Consider the following 25,581-nt stretch of genomic DNA (forward strand, 5'->3'; position numbering starts at 1 on the left):
TTTGTAGCATAATAAAATGGTTGTTTATAGCGTTTACGACGCATTTGTAGCATAGTTTAGGCTTCTAGGACATTAAATGATGGTTTTAGTCTTGAAAGAAATTTAGGTGGATTTAGGAGAGAGGGGGTTCACAACGTGGGAAGGGGTTCCGACATTTTTTAGGAACTTTCTTTTGGCTTATTTATAGCTTTTGTGAGATGGGCTATATATTTTTAGGACTATTGAATTACTTATTTAGTCTCAAAAGTTGTATAAGTGGATTTACGACATGTTCATAGCATAGTAAAATGGTTGTTGTAGTGTTTACGACATGTTTGTAACATAGTTTAGGCTTTTAGGACATTTTGAATGACGATTTTAGAGTTGAAAGAAATTTAGGTGGATTTAGGAGGGAAGGGTTCACAACGTGGAGAGGGGTTCCGATACTTTTTAGGAACTTTTTTTTGGCTTATTTATAGCTTTTGAAAGATGGGTTATATATTTTTAGGACTATTTAATTACTTATTTAATCTCAAGAGTTGTATATTACTTTTGAGAGATGGACTATATAAGAGGTTCCGACACTTTCTAGGAACTTTCTTTCGGCTTATCTATAGCTTTTGAAAGATGGATTATATATTTTTAGGACTATTTAATTACTTATTAGTCTCAAAAGTTGTATATTACTTTTGAGAGATAGACTATATAACTTTAGAAATTAGGATACGTTCGTAGCTTGAGGGGAGGGAGATGTATATGTTATAATTATGTTTTAGATTATCTTGAAGCTTGATTGTACTGTAACGACCCTAGTTTCCTACAACACTCTAGGACGCTACTTCATGCATGCATAGGCTCAATCGTACAATTTCTTTTAAATCAAATTAAGGAGCCAATATTTTATTTAATGATGCTCAATCGAGCAAGGATGGAAAAACATAATTAAATAATAATAAATAAACTAAAGTAAAATAAAATAAAATAATTTACTAATCGGGATACCCCTAAATCCTACCAGCAACAAATGAATGAAATTAAATAGTTAAATAATAATATTGTTATATTTTGCACAAAAGTGAAAGACGCCTAACTCCTAAACCAGATTTCAAAATGTAATACTAGATGTGGAAGCAGTGAAACGTCCTAATGGCCAGGTCACGGATCTCTTTTGTCATGCACCAGTCTGTCATTACTCTTACCTGAAAAATAGGGGAAAAGGGTGGGTATAAAAATATACTCAGTAAGCGGCCCACTATTGGGCCCACTCAGTGATCTATTAGTTTATCCATTAGACCCAAAATGCACAAGGACATCGTAAACATAGGCATAGGCATAAGGGGCGAACCCGAAGGCACGCTTTCATAAGTAGTGACACAAAGGTCACGACATAAATACAAGTGGTGATCCAAAAAGGACATCGTACATAAGCATAGGGTGTGGACCCGAAGGCTCACACATGCGATATGCATGGCACAATGGTACACTAACGATCACTAAAATCTCATGTGGACATACGCTTACAAACATCTGTTACATAATTAAACACATATACAATCAAGGCCATGACTCAGCATCAAACTTGAACACCGTTACCCATACTTCAATCAACTGTTTCACAGTCTACTCATAACTCATACAAAGGTACTTATTCATAACTCATACATCAGTACTCAAACATCAGGCCTTAACACATTATATCCATGTTTAACCTTATCACAGTATCCCTTTAATCCTTACATCCAACAGTAAGAATAACTCAAATTCAACACATCAAATTCAGCACAAAACCCATAGCAAATTTCATCACAGTTTCACATATAACAAAGAAAAATATTTCTCAGCAGGCCTAATAGGGCAACCAACAGTAAACCACTTCACAGTCCTAAAACAAGACCCTACTCCGCTCGAGAACTTCCTTCACCGACACACGTTCCTGAAACCAATTGCAAAATCCATAGGTGAACGTTAGCTTAGGCCCAAGAATCCCCAAATGACAATGGGCTGCCAACAAAACAAAGAAAACGAACTTACCCCCAACAGAATGCTTGGCCGGACTGTCACGAACCGACTGTTACCAGCGCTGATGACAACAGGCGGACCGAGAACGACGCTTGGAAGAGAAAAACCCGACGCGGCTGGAAAACCCACGGTCGACGGCGGCGCGGCTGATGGCGAGGAGCGATCTGCGTCGGTCGAGCGGCAGACGGAGTACGGACTTCGTCTGCGTCAGGTCGAGCGACAGCGCGGAGAAGAATCAACGAACTCGCGCGACTAACGACAGAGGTGGACGGAGAGGCGCGCGGTCAACCGCGGAGCTCGGCGAAGAGACTTGGCGACTGCAGGGGGGGGGGCTAGAGGAGGAGGAAGAAGAAAAAAGAGAGAAGAAAAAAAGAAAACCCTCTGTTTTTGTCCTTTTGCACGCATCCCAAGGCCCCTTTTTAAAATGCACGCATCCAAGGCCCCTTTTTAAAATCCTACGCCCCTCTTCCTAAAAATAACCAATATTTTCTCCCTCTATTTTTTTTTAAATAACTTTGGGACGTTACACGTACACCTTAAAAAAAACTTTGTTCTTAGCTTATTTGTAGTTGTGGAGGTTTAAAGGGGGAGAGGTTCATCTCTTAATTATAACCATTTTAATCACTTTTTAGATAATAAAATGGTTGTTTGTAGTGTCCATGTTTTGATTATGAATATTCACGCCATATTTGTAACTTGAGAAGGGGATCATTTCTCATAATCATTTTAAACATTTTATTTAGTCTTTGTGTGATTGTTAAGATTTTTTTATGCTTTTTTTTGTTGTTGATTTTAAGAAATCTTTCCTGATATTTGTTTTTCCTATTTCAAGTCGTAATTCTTAAAGATCATTTTTTTTTTTTGGAGATTGCGAGAAGATTTTGAGATGATTACTTAGTTTGATTTAGTATTTCACTTATTTGGGTTTAAGATATTTTAGCTTAGGGAAGATTAAACCTTTTTTGTGTAGGAAATTTGTAAGAAACTAGAAAAGTTCAAATTTAATTGCACACAGTTTTATAGCTTGCATATTGAATATTAGTCTTATTTATATATATATAAGCTTACTTTTGTTATATTTGTCTCCAAATGATTTGTTTGAAGATTAACTTTTGTTTCTACATAATTAGGTATTCAGGAAATAAAAATTTGGTAATTTGTTTGTTACAAAAAAATATATAAAATAATAAACAACTTATGCCGATGCAAATAAACGTTGGCAGAAATCTGCCTATTGTACTGAAAAATTTTGTTGTTTAAAAATATGTTTTTGCCGATGCAAATTGTATTTTGTTGGGAAAACACATATGCCGACGGAGGCACTTCTCCCGACATGGATACGGCGACGATTATGCCAGATGCAAAAAAATGCATTGGTATAACCCATCTCGACGTTTTTAGTACTTTGCCCAACGTTTTTTTGCACAGGAAAAAGTGAAAATTTTTGTAGTGTTCGAGTTCCAACAACCACCTCCGATGATAGCTTCGACGACCAACTCCAAGCTCCGACAAACTTCACGTGACCAACTCCGACAACCACCTTTGGTGATCCAACTCCGACGGCCAATTTCGTGCTACCAATTCCAACAACCAATTGGCTCCTACAACAATGACCAACTCCGACAACCACCTTCGTAGACTCCGACTACAAACTCCAATGAAAATCACCTTCGATGATCACCTTTGAGCAAGCAACTTCGACGACAAACTCCGACAACCAACTCTAATGCCATCTTCATGCGACTAACTTTGGGCTCCTACAGTCACCTCCGACTACAATCTCCAGCAAAATTCATATTTGATGATCAACTTCGACGACCACTTTCACCCGATCAACTCCGTGATTCGAAAACCACTTCCGATGACAAACTTCAACACCAAGTCCAATACACCTTCAAGTGACCAACTTCAGGCTCCGAGCCTCCGACAACCACTTCCAACTACAAACTTTAGCAAAAATCATCTTCGATAATCAATTTCGACAACCACTTTCGACTACTATAAGACTAGTGACTATTAAAGTATGTTGTAGGGTTATTGATTATATAAAAAATATTATTTTGTCTACATTAAGTACAATATTTATACGTAATGAATTCACATATTAAATGAGTGTTAAAAATATTTAGACGAAAAGTATGTATGTAATTGAAAAGTATGTATGTAATTGAAAAGTATGTAACATGTAATACAAAAACTATAAAAGGAATTTTTTTTTTCTTGGAACATTTTCCAACAAGAATTAGTGAAAAATAGAGATTTATTCTCTAATGATCCTTTAAATTTAAAGGAAATGAAAGTAAAACTGTTGAAAAAATGTGGTGATATTTCATTGATTGTTACGATGATGGAGGAGATTTAATTAAAAAAATACACGACATGATAAAAATATAAAGTAACAATAGGAAGAAGAAGAAAAAGAAGAAGACGATAATGAAATTTATGGAGAAAAATTGGCTAAAAAGTTTTGATTTCAATTTATTTTCTCATTTTATTTAACCATATTTCTAGTTAAATGTTGTTCATTGTCCAAAAAAAGTAAGAAAGAAAAGTTCTTAAAATTAAAAGAAAAAATTATAATTCATATTTAATTCAAACAAAGATTGGTAGAATTATTGAATAAAAAATTTACAAAACAAAAATAGTAATCATAAAAGCATATTATTTAAAGTTTCATCAGATACCCAAACTTAACTCTGCACCGCAAACACAGACATATAAACTCCACAGATATATGAACGCCACAAACATGTGAACTCCAAACATCCTATCTCAATTCAGCACAGTATTGAATGAAAAGTCAAGGCTAAAAGTATAAGATTTGAAATCTAGGAATTAGAAAGGGATTTCTTTTTCTAATAAAAAGATAGCATAATGCAAGGATTGATAATCTCCCAATGCAAAGTGTCTCCCTCTTTCACAGCAATGACTTCACTCGGTGGGAAGATTTTCAAATGGCGTGAAGACTGGGAATGAAAGAGAAGGATTTATAAAGGGAAGCAAGAAAGCAGAGTGGGGAGTTTTCGGATGTGTTAGGGAAGCAAGAAAGGGGAGAGAGAAGCGTAGTGGGGAGTTTTCAGATGTGTTTGATTTAACTTTCAAGTCTTTAATTTTAAAAATAAATCATTTTTCAAAAGATTGAAATGTTTGGCAACAATTCAAAATAATTTTTAAAACACTTTCAAAATGTATTTTAAGCCGTATTTATCAAAAGAATTTAAATAAAAATAATTTTTTTAAAAAATATTTTCCTCTCTAGTCAATTCAAACAGACCTTCCTTCTACCGCTCTACTTACTCTTGTTTCTTGAAACTATTTCTATGATAATAAGAGTGGATTTGTTTAAGGAACTCACAGGAGATATTGCCAAAGAAGTGAAGGAACTGATCTCACATTGCACATCACGACCAAAGAACTTCCTCAAACATTCTGAATGAAAACCTTTGCACCATGAAATCTACCTGTGAAAAGGAGTTTTTGTCAAGATATGAAAAGGGAGTAGAAGCAACAGAAAAGAATGAGATAAGGTTGCATACAGGAGTGAACTATTGTTACGTTTTGCTCCTTAAAATAGAGTGATACTAATAATAAATAAAAAGGGAAGAGATGGAACTTTTAACTTTTAAGAATAACACCACCATTCCTAAGTGCATGAACATGGTTAAGGTGAGACAATTTTTGGAAGGAAAAGAGCAAAAGAATGCTCAAAATTACAGAACGCAAAAAAATAAATGCAATAGATTAGACAAAAATTTCCAACCACTCAGTGTGGATAACAGTAAATACTTCCATGTAGCTATGGGATTAGTGAGACTACAATCCTGAAAGGAATTTGTACATTTGTACCAACTAAAAGCAGTAAAGAGCACCAAGTCAAAAGAGTGAACACGGGCCTTCGCTTTATCATTGAAAATGAGGTTCCTCTCCCTTCAAAGGGTCCAGCAAAACGCTCTGACTAATGGTGTCCATATAACTTACTTTTGAGCTTTGAAAGGGTGACCCCATAAAGAAATATGAAAGGAAATCGTCGATGTTGATGGGCATCACTGTAGACCAGCCGAAGGATTCTAAAATTGTTATCCAGAATTGCGAGGCATAAGTACAAGAGATGAAGAGATGGCCTTGAGATTCTGATTCTTTCAAATAAAAATGGTAAACAGAAGCAGATAAGGCCTGGTGTGAAAGTTTCATTTGCAGCCTATCATTGGTGTTGATTCCCCAGTGGCCCCAAAGGAAAATTTTCCTTCAGTCCCAGATGCTCTTGTAAGGGGGCTCAGGCTTCTTATTGCGTTTGTTTAGCAGATATTTGTTGTAGGATTTCGGTCTTTGTTGATGTGGACTCCACAGGCCAAATCCAACTATCCAAGTCATTGCTAATAATGAAAGCCTCGAGGAGAAGCAATAAGGAAGCTCATTCAATGATTTCATTCTCCTTTAGGTTTATTCAAAAACCAAAAGCTCAATCCCGACTGGTTGAGTTCCAACATTCTGAGATGGTAACATTGGGTTTTATTGGTGAGTTTATCAAGACTGTTATAAGCAGCAGCCAAAAATACTTCCCGAATTCAATGTTTGTTCCAAAAAGACATCTCTTTCCCATCTCGTGTTTTCTGCTCGTATTGACCTTTTACTTTTCTGGAGAGCTTAGAGACACTGAAAGGGAGCATTTGTGGTGGGAATTGGTCAATGGTAGCGAGGGGCAGATAACTAGTATTTAGAAACTACAAACTTCCTCCAAAGTCCAAAGGGCATGCTTTTCCTGAGAGAATCTCCATATACATTTTGCAAGTAAGGCTTCATTCCTCTGTTTTAAACTGCCAATACCTAAATCTCCTAAAAGAAGAGCCTTTTAGGTCGTAGATATCTCATCTGACATTGTGCGTTCCTTTCCTTTTTTCATCGAAGGTCCCTCCCAAAAGAAATTTTTAACAAACTTTTCAGGCTGGCCCAACTATTTCTGTTCTTAAGGGCGCGGCCAACCAATTCTGAGATCATCTCTAATAATCTTGCCCCTTATGCTCTTGGAAGGTCAATTATCAATGACAGGAGGAATATGGAATAAGACTGAATTATCAATGACAGGAGGAATATGGAATAAGACTGGGGGCGTTTAAAGGTAAGGGAACAAAAAAAAAGGTCCATACAATAATTGTAAAGGCGATCTTGATCAGCAGCATATTATCTCAGGGGAGAGCACTAATTGAGAAACCTTATTACATAAGAAAAAGAAAATAAACAGTGTCATTATATATTCAAACGAGCTTTGCTTGTCAAAGACTAAAAGTACAAAATGCCGAAGTGGCAATAGCAACTACTTAGTTAACTCAACGAAAATGTGTTCAACCAAAATGCCTTCAACGAGGAACTTCATCCCTGAAAGAATGTATGCAAATCAAAGTTAAAGAATAGAATTGATTGATGCATACAAATTTCAGGAACTGATATTAGCAAGGGCACATGTAAATCAACAATAACCTTTTTTTTCTTAAAGTTGAAAATTCAATCTCAAAACAAAAACACAATAAGCCCTAGCAAACAGAAACGGAGCAGAATCAAACCTATCCAGATCCGACGATTATATTGTTAATCAGAATAAAGACCAACTTGACGAAAAACCCAACAAATCCCATGACGACGAAACCGATTGCCGTACGGAATGCCACTTTAGTGAATTCTGTGTCAAAATCGTTGCTGCAATGCATCAGAATCGTAGAAAAGAATAGACAATGCAGTTCCTAATATTTGTATTCATTCACAAGGATTCGTATATAAAAGGAAAAAAACGAAGGAGGTGAAGGAAAGACATGCCATTGCGATCAGGCTTGTGGCATCTTTTGACGAGACGAACGCTATCCTTAGCGAACACTCTGAAAGGATCAACGACTGAATCAATGGCGTCCATTCCCTGCGAAGTGGATATCAAATTTTGATAAATTGGGAATGGGGCTTCGTCAGAATCAGAATGATCGGGGAAACGGAAACCAAACGAGTTGACCTCCTTGTGGTTTGGTTTCAAAGGATCGATCACAAATATATAGTTATTTTTTTTATTCCACAAATATATGGGTTAAAATACTCTTCCAAGCATATATTATATCTATTTTCTTCCTAAATAAAAAAATAAAAAAATAATAAAAAAATAAAAAAAAAGAACATATTTAGTTTAGTTGCTATTTTAGTCTTATTTATCTAACTACTACTTTATTCTTTAATATTTAAATTTTAATTTTACATAAAGACCATTTCAATTATTGTCATTAATATTTTAAATAAACCATTTCAAGGTTTTATGATTAAAAATAAATAAAATAATTATTAAAACCGAATAACATGAAATTTAATGATTTAAAATCAATTTAATGTTTAATTCTATATTTTTAAATGCATTTTTCATATTATTAAAATCGATTTTAAATAAGTAAAATCAAATTCTGAGTGATTTTAAAGATGACAATTTAACTGTTTTAAGATCACTTTCAAACGTGCTTAAAGAAAATAAGTAAAGTTTGTATCCTAAAAATGCTTCAAGTACTAAAAATAAATGTAAATAGTAGAATATTTGAATTCCAAATTATATTGCTACACCGAAGGGGGAAAAACCATAAAGACTACTCAACTTGAAAGATATATTTGCATGAGAAGTCATAAACATAATTTTGGTGTTTCACCATAGTTTGTAGTTTGAATCTCTGGCACTATTGTACAAAGAAAAATCTTGGTATTTCAAGTCACTGACAATATCTTGCATTCCTCACACAGCTTGGGCAACTTCAAAACTCATTCAACTTTTGAGATCACTTCTGAAACTAGAGCTTATTTTTTTTTAAGTATAATATTTTCTTTATAAGAATTGTGAGGAATGGGAAAGAAAAAGGTGTGATTGAAAGAGAGGTAAAGAGAAGTGGAATTTGATTCCTTTATTAGTGAGAGTTGGATGGATTGGAACTTTAAAAAGGGATTGAAACAGCTAAGACCTGAATCATATGAATATTGAAATCTCTTTGTTCTTTGTTCTTCTTTCATCTCCCTTCCCAAAATGGGGTTACTCAGTTCATTATTTTGGTTCCATCCAAACACAACTTAAAAGATTCTCCCAGACAGAGTCCAGCGGTATCCAACATAACGCTCCTCAGATCAACAAGGTAAAATTGATCTTGAACCAAAATGATAAAAGCCAATTCATATCAGAAACGTAGAAACAAGCTAACAAAGTAATGTCAATTCGACGACATCTAGTTAAAGTTTTTACAAGTTTCCAAAGTTAACCCCGTGCGAAAAGGAAACATAAAAGAAAAATACACTTCATTTTACGCCCTGGACAGGATCAGCAAAACCCATCAGTTTTTTTCATTGCACCAGACAGCAGATCATCTACACAAGAATTGCTTAGCTGCAGGGAAACAAACATCAGAATGAGAACTCGAAAAAGCTAAGAATGACAAACAATTTGGACATAATTTTGAGTATCAATTTCCATACAAATTAATTGACGCCTTAAGTTCAGTATTTGATCGTACACAAACATGTTAAAACTTCGGACTCTCTAGATATCTTTGATGAACAGTTAATGCGATATATATATATAACCAATCCCCCTACATTTGAACTGATCTCAGCAAAAGAAGTACTGATATTTATTTTCAACATGGAAAATTTCTGAAATATCTTCAAGATCATAAACAAGCAGTTGAAGTTTCCATCATCATAAGCAAAGAAATGAATAGTATCATCCATAAACTGGGGGTGACTAAAAGTTGGACCATCCTTGCTTATTTCTAATACTATTATAAGCAAGCCAGTTTGCACTCCTGTTTTGTAGCCTACTAAGAGCGTCCATCTCATCCGTTTCTCACCAAAGTCTTCTAGCTTAAGGATAATAAGAAGAAAATTCAAATCTGAAAAATAAGTCCTTGACTCCTTGTACTATTTGAGGTTATAGGGTAAGGAATCTCTACTTCTTCCTCAAAGAAGTCGTAGGTTTTAACCTCCCCAGCCCATATATGATATATGATGTAATATTTTGGAGGAAAAGAAAAGCCTTGTCAATGTGTTTCCATCATCTAACCCTTCTTTCTTCTTCTTAGGTCATTAACTGCTTCAATGGCAGTTAGAATAGAGTTGGCGACATTTTGTAGTAGAAAAAAAAGGAACACGGAACATGTTATAAGAGGACCTTCTCTTTGACTTTCAAACATCTTTTGGTTATCGTGAAAAGCTCCTTTGTCTTGCATTTCGGAATTTTCAGAACTATTTTCGTTTTTATTGGGTTTATTTCTTGGTTTTGAGTTTTTTACCGATTTGTTTCGAGGATTCTGTTTAAAATAAGCTTCATGAATTAATATTGGGTTTTGGTAGGAGAGAGTTGGAAGGTTTTCTTTCAAAGGCAAGGGGGATCCCAGAACTTTCCATAAGGCGTTACTTTGTATCCACGCCAGTAACCAATGTTTTAAAGGCTGCAAGGCATACACCTTAACTTAAGCCTCCTTTGAACCACAAGAGGCTTGTAGGCCTTTGTGACGAGGCACCGAGGCTTGTAGTGACTATGCTTTGTGTTATAATGTTAATTTGTCTCATTCTTAAAGAATATAAAAGCTTAAGTTGTGACAATATGAACTATTACTATTTTTGCTATTGTAACTTTAAAAGTATTGACAATAAAGATTTTATAGTATTTGTTCATCCTTTAAATGATAACAGTAGTGAGGTTAAAGATATCCTTTTTAAAATATTTGTTTAACAGTTGACAAGAGTGGTTTTTTTGTACTCTTATATGCCTATTATGCATAGCAATAATACTTGGCCATACTTAGAATTTGTTAAATGTTCTTAGTTAAATTTAAAGCTTACACCTCATACTGCCTCAAAAATCTCATGCTGCCTATTCAAGAGGAAAGGCTTCAAGGCTGCCTTTAGCCTGCCTTTTAAAACATAACCAGTAACTTGTCATACAGCTATACAAAGGTTTTATTCCTCTCTGGAACCCAACTTCCGCTTGTATGGAAAATTTTCCATGGAAGTCAATGATTCTACACATCAAAAGCAACTAACTAGAGAAGGTCACAACCTGCATCCTCTAACTAGGATCTGCATATTTTGACTCAAACCGTGACAATTTTCGTCAGAACATCATGGAAGCAAGTTCTTCACACAACTTGAGTGTGGTTCGAAGATTTGAAGCTTGGAATTCCTACAAAACTTGACCAAAGTGGATCGATAGTTGAGCTGAATTGTGGACCAATCAAATTTCACCACCTCAACAAACAGTCTTAGTTTTTTGCACTAATTCAACTTTCAGCTTTCCTTCTCGTCTAAGTTTGCTTTTTTGTCCATTGTCTAATCAATCAAATCGGTGGCTGAAGCTTATTTGAAAGGCTGCCACCCCCTAAATCAGTCAAAGGACTCTTTCTGTGGACTGTCTTTTAGAGAGCGTTGAATACTGCTGGTAAGCTTGAGGAAGTTCCCCTCCTGGACTTTGTCTCCATCATGCTTCTGCCTGTGCTCAAAGGGGAAGAGTCTATTGATCACTTGCTCCTACATTGCCCCTTTTGTGGCTCATTAAGGGCTGATCTTTTATTTTAAATGAGATGGCTAATCCATTTGCCTCCCTAAGAAGATTTGGGATTGGCTCTTAGAGGCTCTTTGCAGAACTTGCTTCAGGGGGAAGGCTAAGATCTAGTGGGATTGTGTGGTTAAGGCTATGATGTGGTCACCTTCTAAAGAAAGAAATCATCAGATTTTTTAGAATGATCGTATCTAGGGAGACTCTTTTGTTTGTAGCATACAACACTTGGCCTCTTGGCGGAGCTGAAGTCGCAAAGATTTTGGGTGTTTTTATAGCCTTGCCTTGATATTAGAAATTGGAAGGCTTTCTTTTTTTGGTAATAGTTCCCCCTTTTGGGGAGGGGTTCTCTCTACTCCTTGCCCTTATCTTATTCCTTTTGTCAATATGAATAAATTTCTCCATTTCCTTTAGACTCCCCATTTATAGGAACTACCACACAAGGTAAATGAATGATTTCCAACAAATTAGCTCCTCCCCTACCACTACCAGATGAATATGGTCAATTTTTCTCCCATTACTCCACAGTCCACACCTTGGAGACTTCAATGTACCATCCTCTTTTATTCAACACCTCCTCAATCCACAAGCAGCCATCCTCATTCCTAATTGGCTTTATTATTATGAGGAATTTTGGTTAGTAGGAGGGAACACAAAATCATTTAACAATCCTTTAATCAATCTACTAAAAAGTGACCAACACAACCTTTAGACCTCAAAGTTCTCAAAGTTCTCAAAAGCATTAAAAAAATTTCCTCTACATTTTATGAGTACAATACTTGGACAACATGAATCGTTCATTCTAAGATTCATTCAAGATGCACTGCGTTACAGGGGAAGAAATCAATAGAAAATGAAAGATAATCCTTTTAGGACCTGATTCATCCCTTCATTTGAATGGATGGGTTCCTTGTTGGCACACAAGCTAATTAGAAAAAAAAATTATATATCCATTTTTTTCTGAGAGAGAAAAACAAGTCTCTTCTTTTTTTAATAAGAAACTAGGATGTATATTAAGCAAAGAGAAAGAAACACCCTAAGGGCTGGGGACGAGGGAACCCGCACCCAAAGAGACTAATGATCACAGAAAGAGTATAATTACATAAGAATTTATTATAATTAAGACATCACCAAGTCACAAGAATAACGTGTTTAGATCAGTAGGAAGGTCGGGTAATCACTTGATGTCCCCTAAATGTGAGACAGGTCTTGATAGACTAAAATACACAGGTTGAAAGCTCCTTTCGTTGGGCTATTTTTTGTATGTCCTTTTACATTGTTTTATATTACAACTTTCTAAAATAAACAGGTTGAAAGCTTCATTCTCAACCATTGCTATTGCTACTGATTTGTCACTTTTGTTTCATAAAGGGTCAGAAAGAGAGCTTTATTACATGAAAAGGAGATGTAAAAACAACGATATAAAAAGAAGGATAATGGATAGGATATTGAACAAGCCAAGATGATTACAAAAATTCCTCCACTTGGCATTAATAAAAAGGAAAAACTACTGATATCTATTCTTGCTGGGAAATTCATACATCGGAACTACAAAGAAACATTCGTCAAAGAAACAAGAAATGGAGAGGGAGAAAAATAGGATAACCTGTCAAGAAAGGCGAAAGGAGATGGCTCCTTTTTTTTTAATTTTAAATTAAAAGAAGCCCTCTTAAGTTGGGAGTCATCAGAAAGGGAGAAAATTTTACAAAAATTATTAGACAGCAAAAACCAAAGATGAGGCTTTCAACCAAAACGGCTCCAAACAAAACCCTATAAATCCTAAAAATTACTCAACAAAACAACACATTCAAGCGGGGCGATTACGCAGTCAAGAAAAAGAAAATAGCAACAGCAACAACAACAACATAAAATCTCCCGATACAGAAGACGTGAATATGAAATCAGGTAAAACATGAAAATGTAAGAATTCAATTCAGCCTGATCACAGGCACTAATACGGATAGAAGACAAGATAAAGCTTAAATACTGAATCATTAGTTGTGCATTACTAATTCAAATCACACAAACAGCCAAGAAACACCTACCTCTGACCATCAAGATTACCCTGCCCGCTACTGCCCCCACTCGCGTAAGAACCGTCCTCAGCCGCGGTCTGCCACACCGATTGCCATGCCTGGGACGGCGGCTGAGCGTAAACTCCGGTAGGATCCATTGCCGGTCTCCCAATCATCATCCCCCCTGGAGCCCCTGCCGGTTGGCCCATAGGCGGGTAATAGTACGGCACTCCGCTAGCAGTGGCTCCGACCATGCCTCCCAACCCAGCCTCGTCCTTGATCTCATCTCTAGGCACAATATCAACTAAGAAATCAAAGATATCGGTCCTCGTGATGGCAGCAGCAATATCATTCTTCTGCAATGTCCGCCTCTTATTCTCTTCCGCGTGGAGCCATGACCTAATAGTGAGTTCAAGAATGAAGAGCTCGCAAGCCTTGGCAAACAAAATGGGGGCCTCGGCAGAGATCATACGAACATCCTCGTCGGCTTTCATGATCTTCTTAATGCGGGCGAGAGGAAGCTGATGGTTTTTAAAATCGTTAACCTGTTCGATTTCTTGACGCTGAAAGGACCAGAACATCTGAAGCTGTTGCTGCTGCTGCTGAAGGAGGTGGTGGAAGGGAGGGGCCGGGACAGGGGCCTGAGGGGGAGGGTAAGGGGAGGATTGGGTTTGATTGTTGGTGTCCATCGGCCGGCGACGGCGGCGATTGTAGTAGTAAGGGTTGGCCAAATGCTGGGAGGGGATTTGATGGATTGATGAGAAGATTTGAGGAAATAGGGAAGTGATTTTGGGGAATGTGAAGAAATTTTTGAAGAGGTGAAGATGGAAGGAAGAAAAAAGGGTGAGAGAGTCGCAGAACTCCGAAAAGAGTTGAGATAAGGTAACAGCCTTCACGATTCGTTTCTCAGCTTCCACCTCTGCATTTTAAAGATTTCATCTTCCCCTTTTTTTTAATATTAAAATTAAAATATGGGGGGAAAACAAAAGCCCTCGTTTAATTAACCCTAAATTTTCTGGCCACCCGGCCTGAATTTTCAATATTTGGTAATAAATTTTCATTTTTTTGGCAGCCTATTAAAATAAAGGAGAATCAAACTGTTATTTTTATAGCGGAAAGTATGATTTTGTCCCCTTTTTTTTCCCATTGAAAAGGGGTTGAGCTTCAAAGTAAATCGTCAAGGATTTGAATGAAAAGACAAGAAAAATCTTAAATTTATCCTTTTTAGGTATAAATGACTCATATAAATTATTTGAATATTTCAAATTTTACCATGACTACCCCTACTTCCATTTTATACCATTATGCTATCTTTTGTCCAAAAAAGTTTGTGTATATCTTAATATGCTCAATATTTTTTAACTGAATGTTTTCTTTTTCTTCTTGAGAAAAAATTATGGTTTCTTTAAATAGCTACCCTTATTATTTGCCATATCAATAAACAGTAAAAAAATAAAGTTTCAACAAAGGGGAACTTTTCTTGAAAAACAAAAACAAAAAAACAAAAAAAGAGAATTTGTTGGATATTATGATGGCATAAGATTTATTCATTGTTATTTATGCTATTTATTGGGGTTTTTTTTTTGTTAGTAGGTGTCCTGAATAGCTAAGCACGATATTTTCAATTGATTTTTGTATTGAGCGTGTTTTCTGAATAAATAATAACATGAAAGTCAAAATAAAACTTTTTTTGGTTTATAATGAGTAAATAAATGTTAGAATTTTTTTTACAAATATAAAAAATGTCAAATTATTTACAGAAATAACAAAAATAACACTGCAACATCTATCAGTGATAGACTTCTATCCATTTCTATTAAAGAAAATTGAAATTTTGCTACTTCGTGTGAATCATTTTTCTTACTTTTCTATTTTTGAAAAGATCCCCTTATGTTATGTGTATAACATAGTATAAGTTATTGGATTATCTCAATTTTATATATTATTGTGTGTTGCTACTACTTGTGAGAGTTAAGGCAAGTGCTATATTTACAAAGTGGTAACAATAGGTAATAAAAAAATGTGAGAATTTCATAGCAGATGATATAATCCCTAAAATGATGGATAAAGATGAAAATGTAAACCTTCTAAAGTATTTCTATCAAAATGAGATGTGAAGCCTTAGTGTAGAGATTTTGAATTTTGAAATATGATTATTAAAAATAGGATGCCCAGAATTTGGTATCATAAGAGAGGACCAAATTATGGAATTTCTGTTTTTGTTTGGTTTGAATTGCACAAAAAAAATAATAAGTTTTTTTTTTCTTGTCCTTTTTGAGTAAAAAATCGAAATATGGAATTGTAAAAGAATTGAGATTAACTAAAATACCCTTCTAAATTTCTCCGTTTTCACTTGTAACAATATCTTGGTTTTTCCCCTTTTGAAAATATTATTCTCTCATACGCTGAAACCATAACAACTTTAATTTAATTTTATATAAAGGCCAAAAAAATCAATACCAATTATTTTGTAGGATTTGCCTGTTAGAAACATGTGATGTACTTCTAAAAGTTTTATTCCAAGCCAAAGAAGTTTCTGTTGAAACAAAAAAAAAAAGAGAGTCCAACAAGCTGTACAACTTGCTAAATACCCAAAAGTAGTTTGGTATTGAGGCAGACAATGCCTTTTCTTTAACCACATGCCCACTCTTCCTATAATTCCCTTTCTTTTTCCCTTTTTTGAAAACCACTTTTTTGAATTTCAGAAGCAGCACAAACAAACAAACAAACAAATACAATTTATAAATTAAAAAAAAAAATCAAAGAAATGAACTGTGAATGAAGGAGCATAATTTTGGAAAAGAAAAATTTGTTCTTGAAGAAAGTTCAAACATTAATTGAGTCAAATTGCGTACCGAATTGTTGATGCTTTAGAAAGCAGACCACAAAGACTTGTAATATGCGCCCTTCATTTTCCTGCAACATTAATGAACAAGAGAATAAGAATGTGCCTTCCATAAATTATTAGTAATGCGAAGAAAGTGCTTCAGATTTAGCCTTCAGTTCTTTCAACAGATATCAGATTTGGATTCTTCCAATGAAACATTGCAATATTATGAAATCTCGTCAAACAGATAATATATTCCTAATCCAACAAACAAATATGAAAAGCAACAATCAAAATGGAGATATAAACAACTTTCCATAAATAAAATGTATAATTCTTTTTCTCTTCGGATCATTTGACTTTGATTGCATTCTCTGTAATCAGACAGGCAAGAAAGGGAGAATTTGTAAAGGAAATCAAGAGCATGCACCATCCAGATATATATCCAAGTACATAGAGCAACAACTGAGATGTGTTCAAACTGGATTTTTCATTAAAAAGAAGAGAATATTGTACTGGAAGATAATGCCTCTCGAATGTACAAGTAAAAGTAATTACATCTCTGGGAGCAAAGAGTTAAATTAGCCTATCAATCTGGAGCTACGATATCGTATACCATATGGTCGATCAAACCCAAAGGAAACTGCCTTTTCCAACACTCCCCAAGCTACCAGAAACTGAAACTGAAATTTGTATTGAGGGTGTCAAAAAGCTAGACAAAATTGTAGCCCAAACAGTGTAGAGAGAGTAAAACTAGACTAAAGAAATACTTCTCCACATGTGTCATCAATTAATATCTCTCAAGGCTGAGAAGACAAATAAAATGAACAAAAGAAAAAAAAATCAAAATAACGATTAGGACGGATTGGTGCTTAGAAGCTGTACTGAGTATGGCCTTTGCTGCTACCCTCATGTCTATGGTATATTCATCTGAGAAAAATTTCTCAAAAGTTGTCTAATGTGCTGATAACTCGGCACCAATTGGCAATTTTCCCCGGAACCGCTTCCGGCTATACACAATCATCTTTTGAACTGTTGTCTTATTTCCATTATGCATCATCAGATCTTCCACCTTTACTTTATCCTGAACTTTTAGACATCGAATAGTTGTTTCTACATTATTCTCAATGTTTGCTTCTTTAGCAGATTTTGTAGCCTCAAGTGGGTGTCTGTCATTGGCTTTTTCAGCGCTCTCAACCGCTTCTTCGAGTTCTGTTTCAGTGTCCTTGGCAACTTGAAGAAGTTCCAGGGGTGTTGCTGCAGGATCAAGCTCCCAGCAACCAGCAGGAGCGTTTTGACCTTCAAGGCCTGTAAGCAAGCATGAAGGAACCTGGTGAGAAAACCGAAACATTTCTTCTCTGGGAATATTCCGGATCTTTGATGGATCTGAGTGCTGCTGAAACACAGTCTTGTAACCAACAACTTTAACTAATGGAACAACAGCAATCCCTTTATCTTCATTGTAATCTTCAAGGACTTCCACCATGTCATATTTGTGAATGACATCGTCTGGGGTAAGCTCATTCCAATCAGGAGACCAATTCCTATACAGAGCCCACACATCTCCTTTACTAGGAAAGATTCTAATAGCTCCTCTCTTGCCTTTTATCTGCTTAACCTTGTGTGAGAAGGAATTGAGAGAGCCATAATCTTCATACTTTCCAATCCAGAAATCCCCACTTGTCTTTGGAAATCCACAACCAATCCAGTTCAATGGAGCCAGTTCAATGTTACTTTTAGAATTAAGCCAACTGATTCGCATTTTGAATGGTTTCAATGATATAACTTTATGAACCATGGCATAATACCGGGGCATACCATCATCGTCATCATAAACAGCCCAAACCTGATTACTACCAAATGACTTTTCCGCACGATCCTTGTCAAAATCATGAAAATCTGGATCAGGAACGCTCATGGAGAAAGATTCAGAATCTTTGGTGTCTGGACTCTCACCAGAATTTGGAGGTGAAGGATATTTGGTCTGCAGCAATTCATCTTTACTACATGCAGCATTCAGATATCCACTGGATTTCGTACCATTTAGAACAACACTTTTCCCCTCTTTCTCTTCAACAAGATCCTTGTTAGAATTCGCCATCCTTTGCAAAATGGTTGATGACGCATCTGCTTTCCATTCATTAAGCTTCTTGCAGATCTCATTCCTAGCCTTGCCCATCAACATCTGTCGCAATTCCAGCTGGGAAAGCTCCCTTGTATTATCAGGTCTAAACTTTCCTGTGACTGTCCTTCTTCCTTCAAAGCTATACTTTTGAGATCCACTACTCTCCTTTGTAATCCCTGCACCATCTAATTCCATTTGCCTGAGGAAGTTTTTGATATTACCCTGCATTTTATGTCCAGTTATGCGTCTTTTTTTCTTCGGTCTATCTCCTTTATGTACAGAACTGGCACTGTCATTGAAGGATGTAGCGGCAAGACCAGCATCCCCTTTGTTGGGAGCATGATCTTCTCTCAGAGAAGGCTCCTCTTTCATAGCTTCCGATATGCCATCTTTATGCCCTACCTTCATCTTTGGAGATGATGGTTTGAAGAAACTAAAAGTTTTAGCTGTTGAAGAAGCTGATGCTTGCATACCTTCAGTTGCTCTGAGTTTACATGATGTATCAGAATGAAAAGATTTATGCATAGATTCCATACTACTATATCCAGCTGAGTCCACACCTCCTCTAGCAGAAAACTGTGTCTTCTCCACATTAAATGATTTCTTGAAATGGCTATATGCACTGGAAGCCTGTTGCTGCCTGTTGAAAGTCCATGGAGAGGATGACGGATTCCCATTGAAAGGTGGTGATGGGTTTTCAACAGCCAAAAAGGATATGCGGCAGTTGGGACAAATAAGATTGTGATTAAGATAAGATCTGAGATACTCAAAATGCACCTTGCATGAATTGCACATTGTCCAAAACGTGGATTTCACTGGATGAGAAGCTGGAGCAGAAAGGACCTCATCATCACTTCTCCAATGCCATCTATTCAAATTATTATTGGGGGAGAGATTATGGAAACCATTCCGAACAATTGGAACTGATGATCTTGTTTCAGTGGACTTCATAGGCATACCTCTTGTATTCCGCTTTTGGTCAAATGCTGCTCTCTTGGTTTTGTCAGACAAGCAGCTCCAAGCTTCAGATACAATTTTAAAAGCCCCATCTGCACCAATTGATTTGTTTTTGTCAGGATGAAGAATGAGTGCCAATTTTCTATAATGTTTCCTAATGGTTTCTTCATCAGCTAGAGGATCCACACCAAGGATCCTGTACCAATCAATGCATCCATCAAATCTTTTCTCTGCAGACAAGTAAACATTAAGAGTTGCAATAAATTGTGGAAGACCATCAAGACCGGGATACAAACTATGGGCCCTCAAGGCAAATCTAACTGCAGCAGCAATGTCCATCTCTACAAACTTTTTCTCAGCAACCTGCTTGGCCTTAATGGCATCATCTTTATTGCAATCCATCCCCTCAATATTGAAATTTTGCTAATGACGAGTATTCTAATATCCTTCTACTTTTCTGGAAGTGCTAGCACAATCATATCGGTGTGTTGATCTTCAATGTATATTCACCAATATTCTTGGACGTCATCAAGTAATCACCCAAAATTTTGAAATCCCTAAAGCAGAACAAGAATAAAGGAAATTACGTAAATTGACAAAAGTAGGCAGACACAAAGTTCATAGCAAAACTATGGAAGTTGTCGACTGGAAACAGATAAAATGCAATAAATAATTTCACTCAAGAGTTATAAATGTAAAAATACCAATGAACGTTTTACCTAATCCATCAATTCCATTTTCTACCCCATCACAGATCTATGACAATAAATCAGATCCAAGAACCGCGTAACGAGATAACCAGATAACCCAACGACCAAATAACAAACTTCTTAAACATTAACATATTCAACAGCAAAAAATAGGGAAAACAAAACAATAGTGGAACCTACATTCTTCATCAGAATGTACCACAAGATGCATACTACAGTTCTTTAGAGTTGATCATCCATTGGTATTCTGGACGCTGGCAAAATAAACATTGAAACCTGAACAACCAAATCTAATGAGAGGCAGCTGGTTCAATGATCACCCTGATTTTCATTTTATCAGGAAAAAAACTAATCATTATCCTATTAGAAGCACAGTCTCATTCTCATATACTTCCACATATGCTGAACAACATAAACAGCGTTATAGAAAACGAAATTAGAAAAGATAACGAATTCCCTCTTCAAAATCGAACCACCCATTTTCCACGGAAAACAAATAATAAAACAAAATGAATCGTCTTAGCTCAAGCCCAGAAAAGTCTGGCAGTTCGTTACGGTAGCATAAAGTTTCATAAATACAAATTTTCAGTAACACTTACAAAACCCTACATTTATCTATCCTATTGAAGTACAATCTAGCAACAATGGAAAACGGATCATATTCCTCAAATGGTACAATGCGAAGGTATGTAAGGGAAGATTATAACGTACAGAAAATCCCTTTTCTGAGATGTGAATCGCCGGAAACCATTGAAGAATCTGGATAACAATTTTCTGGATGAAACCTCTCTGCCACCAAGCTTCGAATGGGGAAAAATGAAAAATAAATCCCAAATTCAGATGGCACCAAGTGAAAATATTTCCTCACCCTGCAGAAAAATTGGGTATTTGCATGGCAAATATATAGCAACTGAGTTTTTTTTTCCTAGTCTTTTGTATATTTTTGCTAATGCTAATAAAAATGACCTAACAATTTTTTCACATGCGGTTAAAACCCTAACTACGGTTATTTTTTCTTTAACTCTGGTTATTGGGGTTGCAACATTTCATGCTACTTGCATAAATATAGACAAATTCAGTTAAAAATTAAAATAAGTTTTTATCCACTTTCCAAATAAATGCCGGCATCTTCAGCAAGAAAATATATATACACAATATTTAGTGGTAAAAAAATTATTAGAATATCCTAACGTAAGCTTGAACTCAAACAAGAAGTCGGTAAGTTATTAATGAAATTTCTTGTCAGCTTTCAGACCACTCACATTACTTTTGTTGTATTAAGTTTACTTGATGAAATTATGAAAATAAGTCAACATTACTTTTGTTGTATTAAGTTTACTTGATGAAATTATGAAAATAAGTCAACACTTCAATAACTCAGAAATTCGAGATTCTCTACGCATCCATATCAACTTTAGAAAGATTTTAAATTCAAAAAAGCTGTTTTTATAGTCATTTATGGTATGCATTTTTTTCCCTTTCCCTTCAGAGCCAAATAGCTTCAGAAATGTTCAAATTGGATGTTGGGTTCTCCATATAAACAATGATCAAGTTTTGCAACTTCCATTTGCTAATTTGTTGGTGCTCTGAGATGTTTGTGTAAATTCAGTGTAAATGTACAATAGTTGAAATTTGGGTGGCAGAAGCCAGCATCTTCTGTTAACTTTTCATAAACATTGTATGTTGCCCATGCAAGAGGATTGTGCAGTTTAGGAAATGCCAAGTGAAGAGTATAGCCTTATTAGGAGCAAGGACACAGCATGCATTCATTGATATGGCCATATATAAATGCCTGTGGAAGAGATATTGTTTGTATATATGTTGCATTGCCATCAAAGAGAGACTGTCACTTACAATGAAATTAAAGAAGCTGTCTTACCCCCCTGTGTACGTGTATCTTAAATTGGCCAAAGATTTGAGTGAAAAATGATATTGGTGTGGCTTTTGAATGGTCGTCTTTGTTTTTCAGTTCTATACAATCCATTGTGTCAAAGCTACCAATAAAGATGGCAGTTTCATGAATTTGAGAGAAAAACTCCTGCCTTTTTGTGAAAGGTTCAAATGAACTACAGATTCATAAATGCTTTTGCCTCAGGAGTGCTTGAATCAACTGAATCAAATTTAGAAGTCCTAGCTTTTACCAGCTTTATCAATTTGAAAATGCAGCAACTCAGAAACTAGAGAACAAAAAGATCTGATGTGTGCTCGGGTTTCAGAAGGAGAGATAACTACACTACAAAGTGACAGTACAATCAAGATCTCATCATTCCTTGTAACGGAGCATAACAACTGTTTTAGCTTTAATACTGACATCCATGGGTTACACAGACAAGAAAAGAATATCCACCCTCCCCCCACAAGAAAATAAAATGAAGCTAAGTGAATGAAACTTGGAATTGCTAGATCCAGTGGGCAAGCACCGAGAATGAGTATGGAATATTGTAGTTTGATAACAAACGACCACACTGAGCACTGTCACAACCAGAAAGATTGCAGGTAAGATCAACAATGGTTCAGCAGTTTAACAATCCCCCCCATATTCAAGTATGTCATCTTCCTGAGGCCGTATTTTATGTGTTTTATGTCCCTGAACTTGAAGCCTCACTTGAGCTTGCTCATCATCATCTACATTATGGTCAAATATTACTAGAAGTCAGCAAGTCGCTACTCTATTTGCGTCTTCTATTTGATGGCTGACTGAAGCAAATTTGCCATAATCTGTAATTTGTTGGTGCACTTTCTGGTAGTGGAAATGAAGCACCTTCTGAGGCCATATTCATCTTCAATGTCACCATGTACACCTTCATTTCAGTTATATTCAGACTAAGACATCTTCACTTTGTAGCACTTAGTTCTAGAGGAAGACTATTCACTGTCAGAGGTACTGGTTGAGGGAACAATATGGAAAAATAGGTCTGGAAGAAAAATAAGAATCGTTAGAAGCTTTTATAAGATCTGTATCGATCTCGTTTACATTAATCAGATCTTGAGGCGAGAGGATTCTCATCATATAAGCTGCAGGACGAGGCCAATCCTGTGGATGACAAGAAGCTTGAAAAATCAAATGAGCAAACTTATCAGAGGTTTTGAATATCGGGAAATCTTGATGGGACTGCAAATATGGATATCAATAATGCTTGATCAGGGGTATTGAACATCAAAGAATTCCATGTCAATAAAGAGCTCCAAGCTGTAAAGTGGATTAGATTACATCTACTTCCAAGTTACAACAGGAAAGAAAATACTCAGAAAGCACCAAAGTTTCTCGACACGGATAAATATAAGTAAACTTAATTTTACAAGTAAAAGAAACAGATAGTCCTATAATCCATGTCCAATTGAAAAAAAAAATCAACGTCCTGGGTTTATAAAGCTTTAAAATTGTGATGAAAAAAAACAGTTTTTGAGAAAGATGTAATGATTGATGCTTCATCGTGTCATTAATTTGTTTCAGATGAAGCACAAGTAAATGGCTAACGATGAACTGCAGTTGGAATCCACCATCCACGTCTCGCATGACCATGCTTTAGAGTTAAGACAGTAAATGAAAAACTTGCATCAGCACCCTTCTACTATTTGCAAGACAATTGCCCATTAACGATCTTCAGTTAACCCTCTACGATAGATAAACAATTATGACATTGAATAGTAAAAAGCAAGCTAGTGACAATGGTGAACAGATAGCAAGAAGCCATCGATCTTGAATATTTAATTAAAGCAGCAAATCTAGGCTTGGTGGAAACAATTAGCAACTGTAACTATTAGCAAATCAAGCAATAAGCTTTAAATTTCAACCATTATCATGCGAGAAACCACTAACAAACAACATTCTGTAGGAATCCACTCTGTCAGGATTCTAGATAAAGAAACAGCTTGACCAGGAGACTGAAATCACAATAACTTAGAAAAATTAAGTTGAAAGAAAGCTTGTAGACAGGGATTCTAGACGACTATAAAATCAACCTGCCATGAACGCACAAGTATTAAACTGCTGAAGTTTTAAGAAGTACTATATGAGGTGTCTAGCGAATCCAATGATCTTGGTAAGAATAAAACAAAATTCCAAGTCCTGCTATTCCAACATAAAAGAATTCCACCAAATAATATTCACGTCAATCAACTGAGACAGAACTACATTTAGGAGCAAAAAATTTATAAGAGTTTGGGACTTTTTTCGCTCTCGTATCTTCTGAATCTGACTCTTAGCCAGATTCTTCACTCGGGCCAATGATTATGCATTTTTGACAAGAATGATGTGCGATTGTAAGGAGAAAACCGATGCTACCACTTTGATTTTGCATGTAATCATCTTTAACAAGAACGACATACTTTACCCAACGGGGCTGTGATTTTCTTATTTCAATTAATGTTCATAGTTGAAGAAATACAGATGATACAAATTAATAAAACAACTTACTTTCCAAGAGGAACTATTTGGAAATTGAGAAATCGACATTGTAGAGGAGAGTGATCTGTAATTGCTTCAGATTGCGACCCCATTCTTCATTTCGCGCGTAAACTGTGCTTTTCTTCTCTGCTATTTTGAATGAAAACGAAGCCCTGATCGGCCGATGACTATAAAGGTAATTTTGCTAATCCTTTTCAATTAACAAAATCTATGTTTTAGTATCATACTTTTTTTCAATTAATTGGCTTTTTCTTAACAAATTTAATCAGTTTAAAACAGTTCCAATTTAGTTTTCCTTGGTGAAAATTATTTTTTAATTTTGTCTCTCATTATTGGTGGACATAAAAAATGGTTAAAGATAAATCTCTATCTCTACTCTATTAAAAAGGATTACATGGGGAGAATCTTTCTCTCCCCGTTTTGCCCTTCATGAGTAGAAGAGAAGAAACAATACGAAGAGTTGAGAGAGGAGAGAGTGAAAAACTTATATTCACACCCCTTTATAATTAAAAATATATATATATTTGTACTCTTTAGGGTTTTTGTTGATATTTTTAGCTTTTCTTTCTCTATTTTATACTTTTAAGACAGATACAATCACTGAAAAAAAAAAAAAAAAGTATCATTTTATGTTGTAAATAAGTAATTTAATTTTAATTTCCCATGATAACTAAATATTTTCAAAATAAATAATAATCACACCTTTTTCATTAACGTGGAATCCTCTTGATATATCCATTCAGATAAAAACTATTATTCAAATAGACATATCTTACAAATAGTACATCACCCTTTACATAATAACTAAATATTTTTAAAAGAATAAATACAAGTTTTTCTTTTTTTTTTTCTTTGACCTCATCTTCATTTTAAGAATGTCATAATAGAAAGAATTGTAGAATGATAAGTAAAGTTTTTGTTATTCATAAAGAAAATATATTATGCCAAAGTGAAGCCTAGATAATCCATAAATTTATTTTCT

At 35.5% G+C, this 25,581-nt stretch overlaps 3 protein-coding genes and 1 long non-coding RNA gene across 11 annotated transcripts; all 4 read right to left on the bottom strand.

The window, feature by feature from the left end:
- Nucleotides 1-886: 886 nt before the first annotated feature.
- Nucleotides 887-8,043, bottom strand: LOC120071098 (protein transport protein Sec61 subunit gamma-like). Of its 7 annotated transcripts, XR_005480145.1 has the most exons (5): nt 7,807-8,042; nt 7,557-7,672; nt 5,354-5,459; nt 2,011-3,945; nt 1,550-1,912 (listed from the first exon to the last, which is right to left on the bottom strand). XR_005480145.1 is itself a non-coding variant. In XM_039023150.1 (3 exons), exons 1-2 carry the CDS (start codon nt 7,898-7,900, stop codon nt 7,557-7,559), a joined length of 210 nt encoding a protein of 69 aa, XP_038879078.1. In that variant the 5' UTR covers nt 7,901-8,042; the 3' UTR covers nt 4,210-5,459. The 7 variants fall into 7 exon arrangements, 3 of the variants coding, with proteins under 3 accessions (XP_038879078.1, XP_038879080.1, XP_038879079.1); XR_005480148.1 differs by lacking the exons at nt 1,550-1,912; nt 2,011-3,945 and adding an exon at nt 887-1,178; XR_005480146.1 differs by lacking the exons at nt 1,550-1,912; nt 2,011-3,945 and adding an exon at nt 4,207-4,964.
- Nucleotides 8,044-9,134: 1,091 nt separating this feature from the next.
- On the bottom strand, nt 9,135-14,467 carry LOC120071059 (nuclear transcription factor Y subunit C-1). The gene is made up of 2 exons (XM_039023067.1): nt 13,603-14,467; nt 9,135-9,388 (listed from the first exon to the last, which is right to left on the bottom strand). The coding sequence occupies exons 1-2, from the start codon at nt 14,259-14,261 to the stop codon at nt 9,385-9,387; spliced, it is 663 nt and encodes a 220-aa protein (XP_038878995.1). The 5' UTR covers nt 14,262-14,467; the 3' UTR covers nt 9,135-9,384.
- LOC120071058 lies at nt 14,290-21,098 on the bottom strand. Of its 2 annotated transcripts, XM_039023066.1 has the most exons (5): nt 20,903-21,098; nt 20,372-20,467; nt 16,958-20,038; nt 16,428-16,488; nt 14,290-14,491 (listed from the first exon to the last, which is right to left on the bottom strand). In XM_039023066.1, the coding sequence occupies exon 3, from the start codon at nt 19,881-19,883 to the stop codon at nt 17,355-17,357; it is 2,529 nt and encodes an 842-aa protein (XP_038878994.1). In that variant the 5' UTR covers nt 19,884-20,038; nt 20,372-20,467; nt 20,903-21,098; the 3' UTR covers nt 14,290-14,491; nt 16,428-16,488; nt 16,958-17,354. The 2 variants fall into 2 exon arrangements, with proteins under 2 accessions (XP_038878994.1, XP_038878993.1); XM_039023065.1 differs by lacking the exon at nt 20,372-20,467.
- Nucleotides 21,099-22,369: 1,271 nt separating this feature from the next.
- On the bottom strand, nt 22,370-24,937 carry LOC120070681. The gene is made up of 2 exons (XR_005480012.1): nt 24,609-24,937; nt 22,370-23,303 (listed from the first exon to the last, which is right to left on the bottom strand). It is a non-coding gene; the product is annotated as an uncharacterized LOC120070681 (long non-coding RNA).
- Nucleotides 24,938-25,581: the final 644 nt, after the last annotated feature.

Source organism: Benincasa hispida, chromosome 2, assembly GCF_009727055.1.
Source record: "Benincasa hispida cultivar B227 chromosome 2, ASM972705v1, whole genome shotgun sequence".
NCBI lineage: Eukaryota > Viridiplantae > Streptophyta > Magnoliopsida > Cucurbitales > Cucurbitaceae > Benincasa > Benincasa hispida.

Coding starts and splice junctions, on each gene's coding strand:
- LOC120071098 (XM_039023150.1), bottom strand. CDS start 7,900: ATGGACGCCATTGATTCAGTCGTTGATCCTTTCAGAGTGTTCGCTAAG. Junction 7,673..7,806: donor CCACAAGCCTGATCGCAATG/GCATGTCTTTCC, acceptor ATTTTGACACAG/AATTCACTAAAGTGGCATTC.
- LOC120071059 (XM_039023067.1), bottom strand. CDS start 14,261: ATGGACACCAACAATCAAACCCAATCCTCCCCTTACCCTCCCCCTCAG.
- LOC120071058 (XM_039023065.1), bottom strand. CDS start 19,883: ATGGATTGCAATAAAGATGATGCCATTAAGGCCAAGCAGGTTGCTGAG.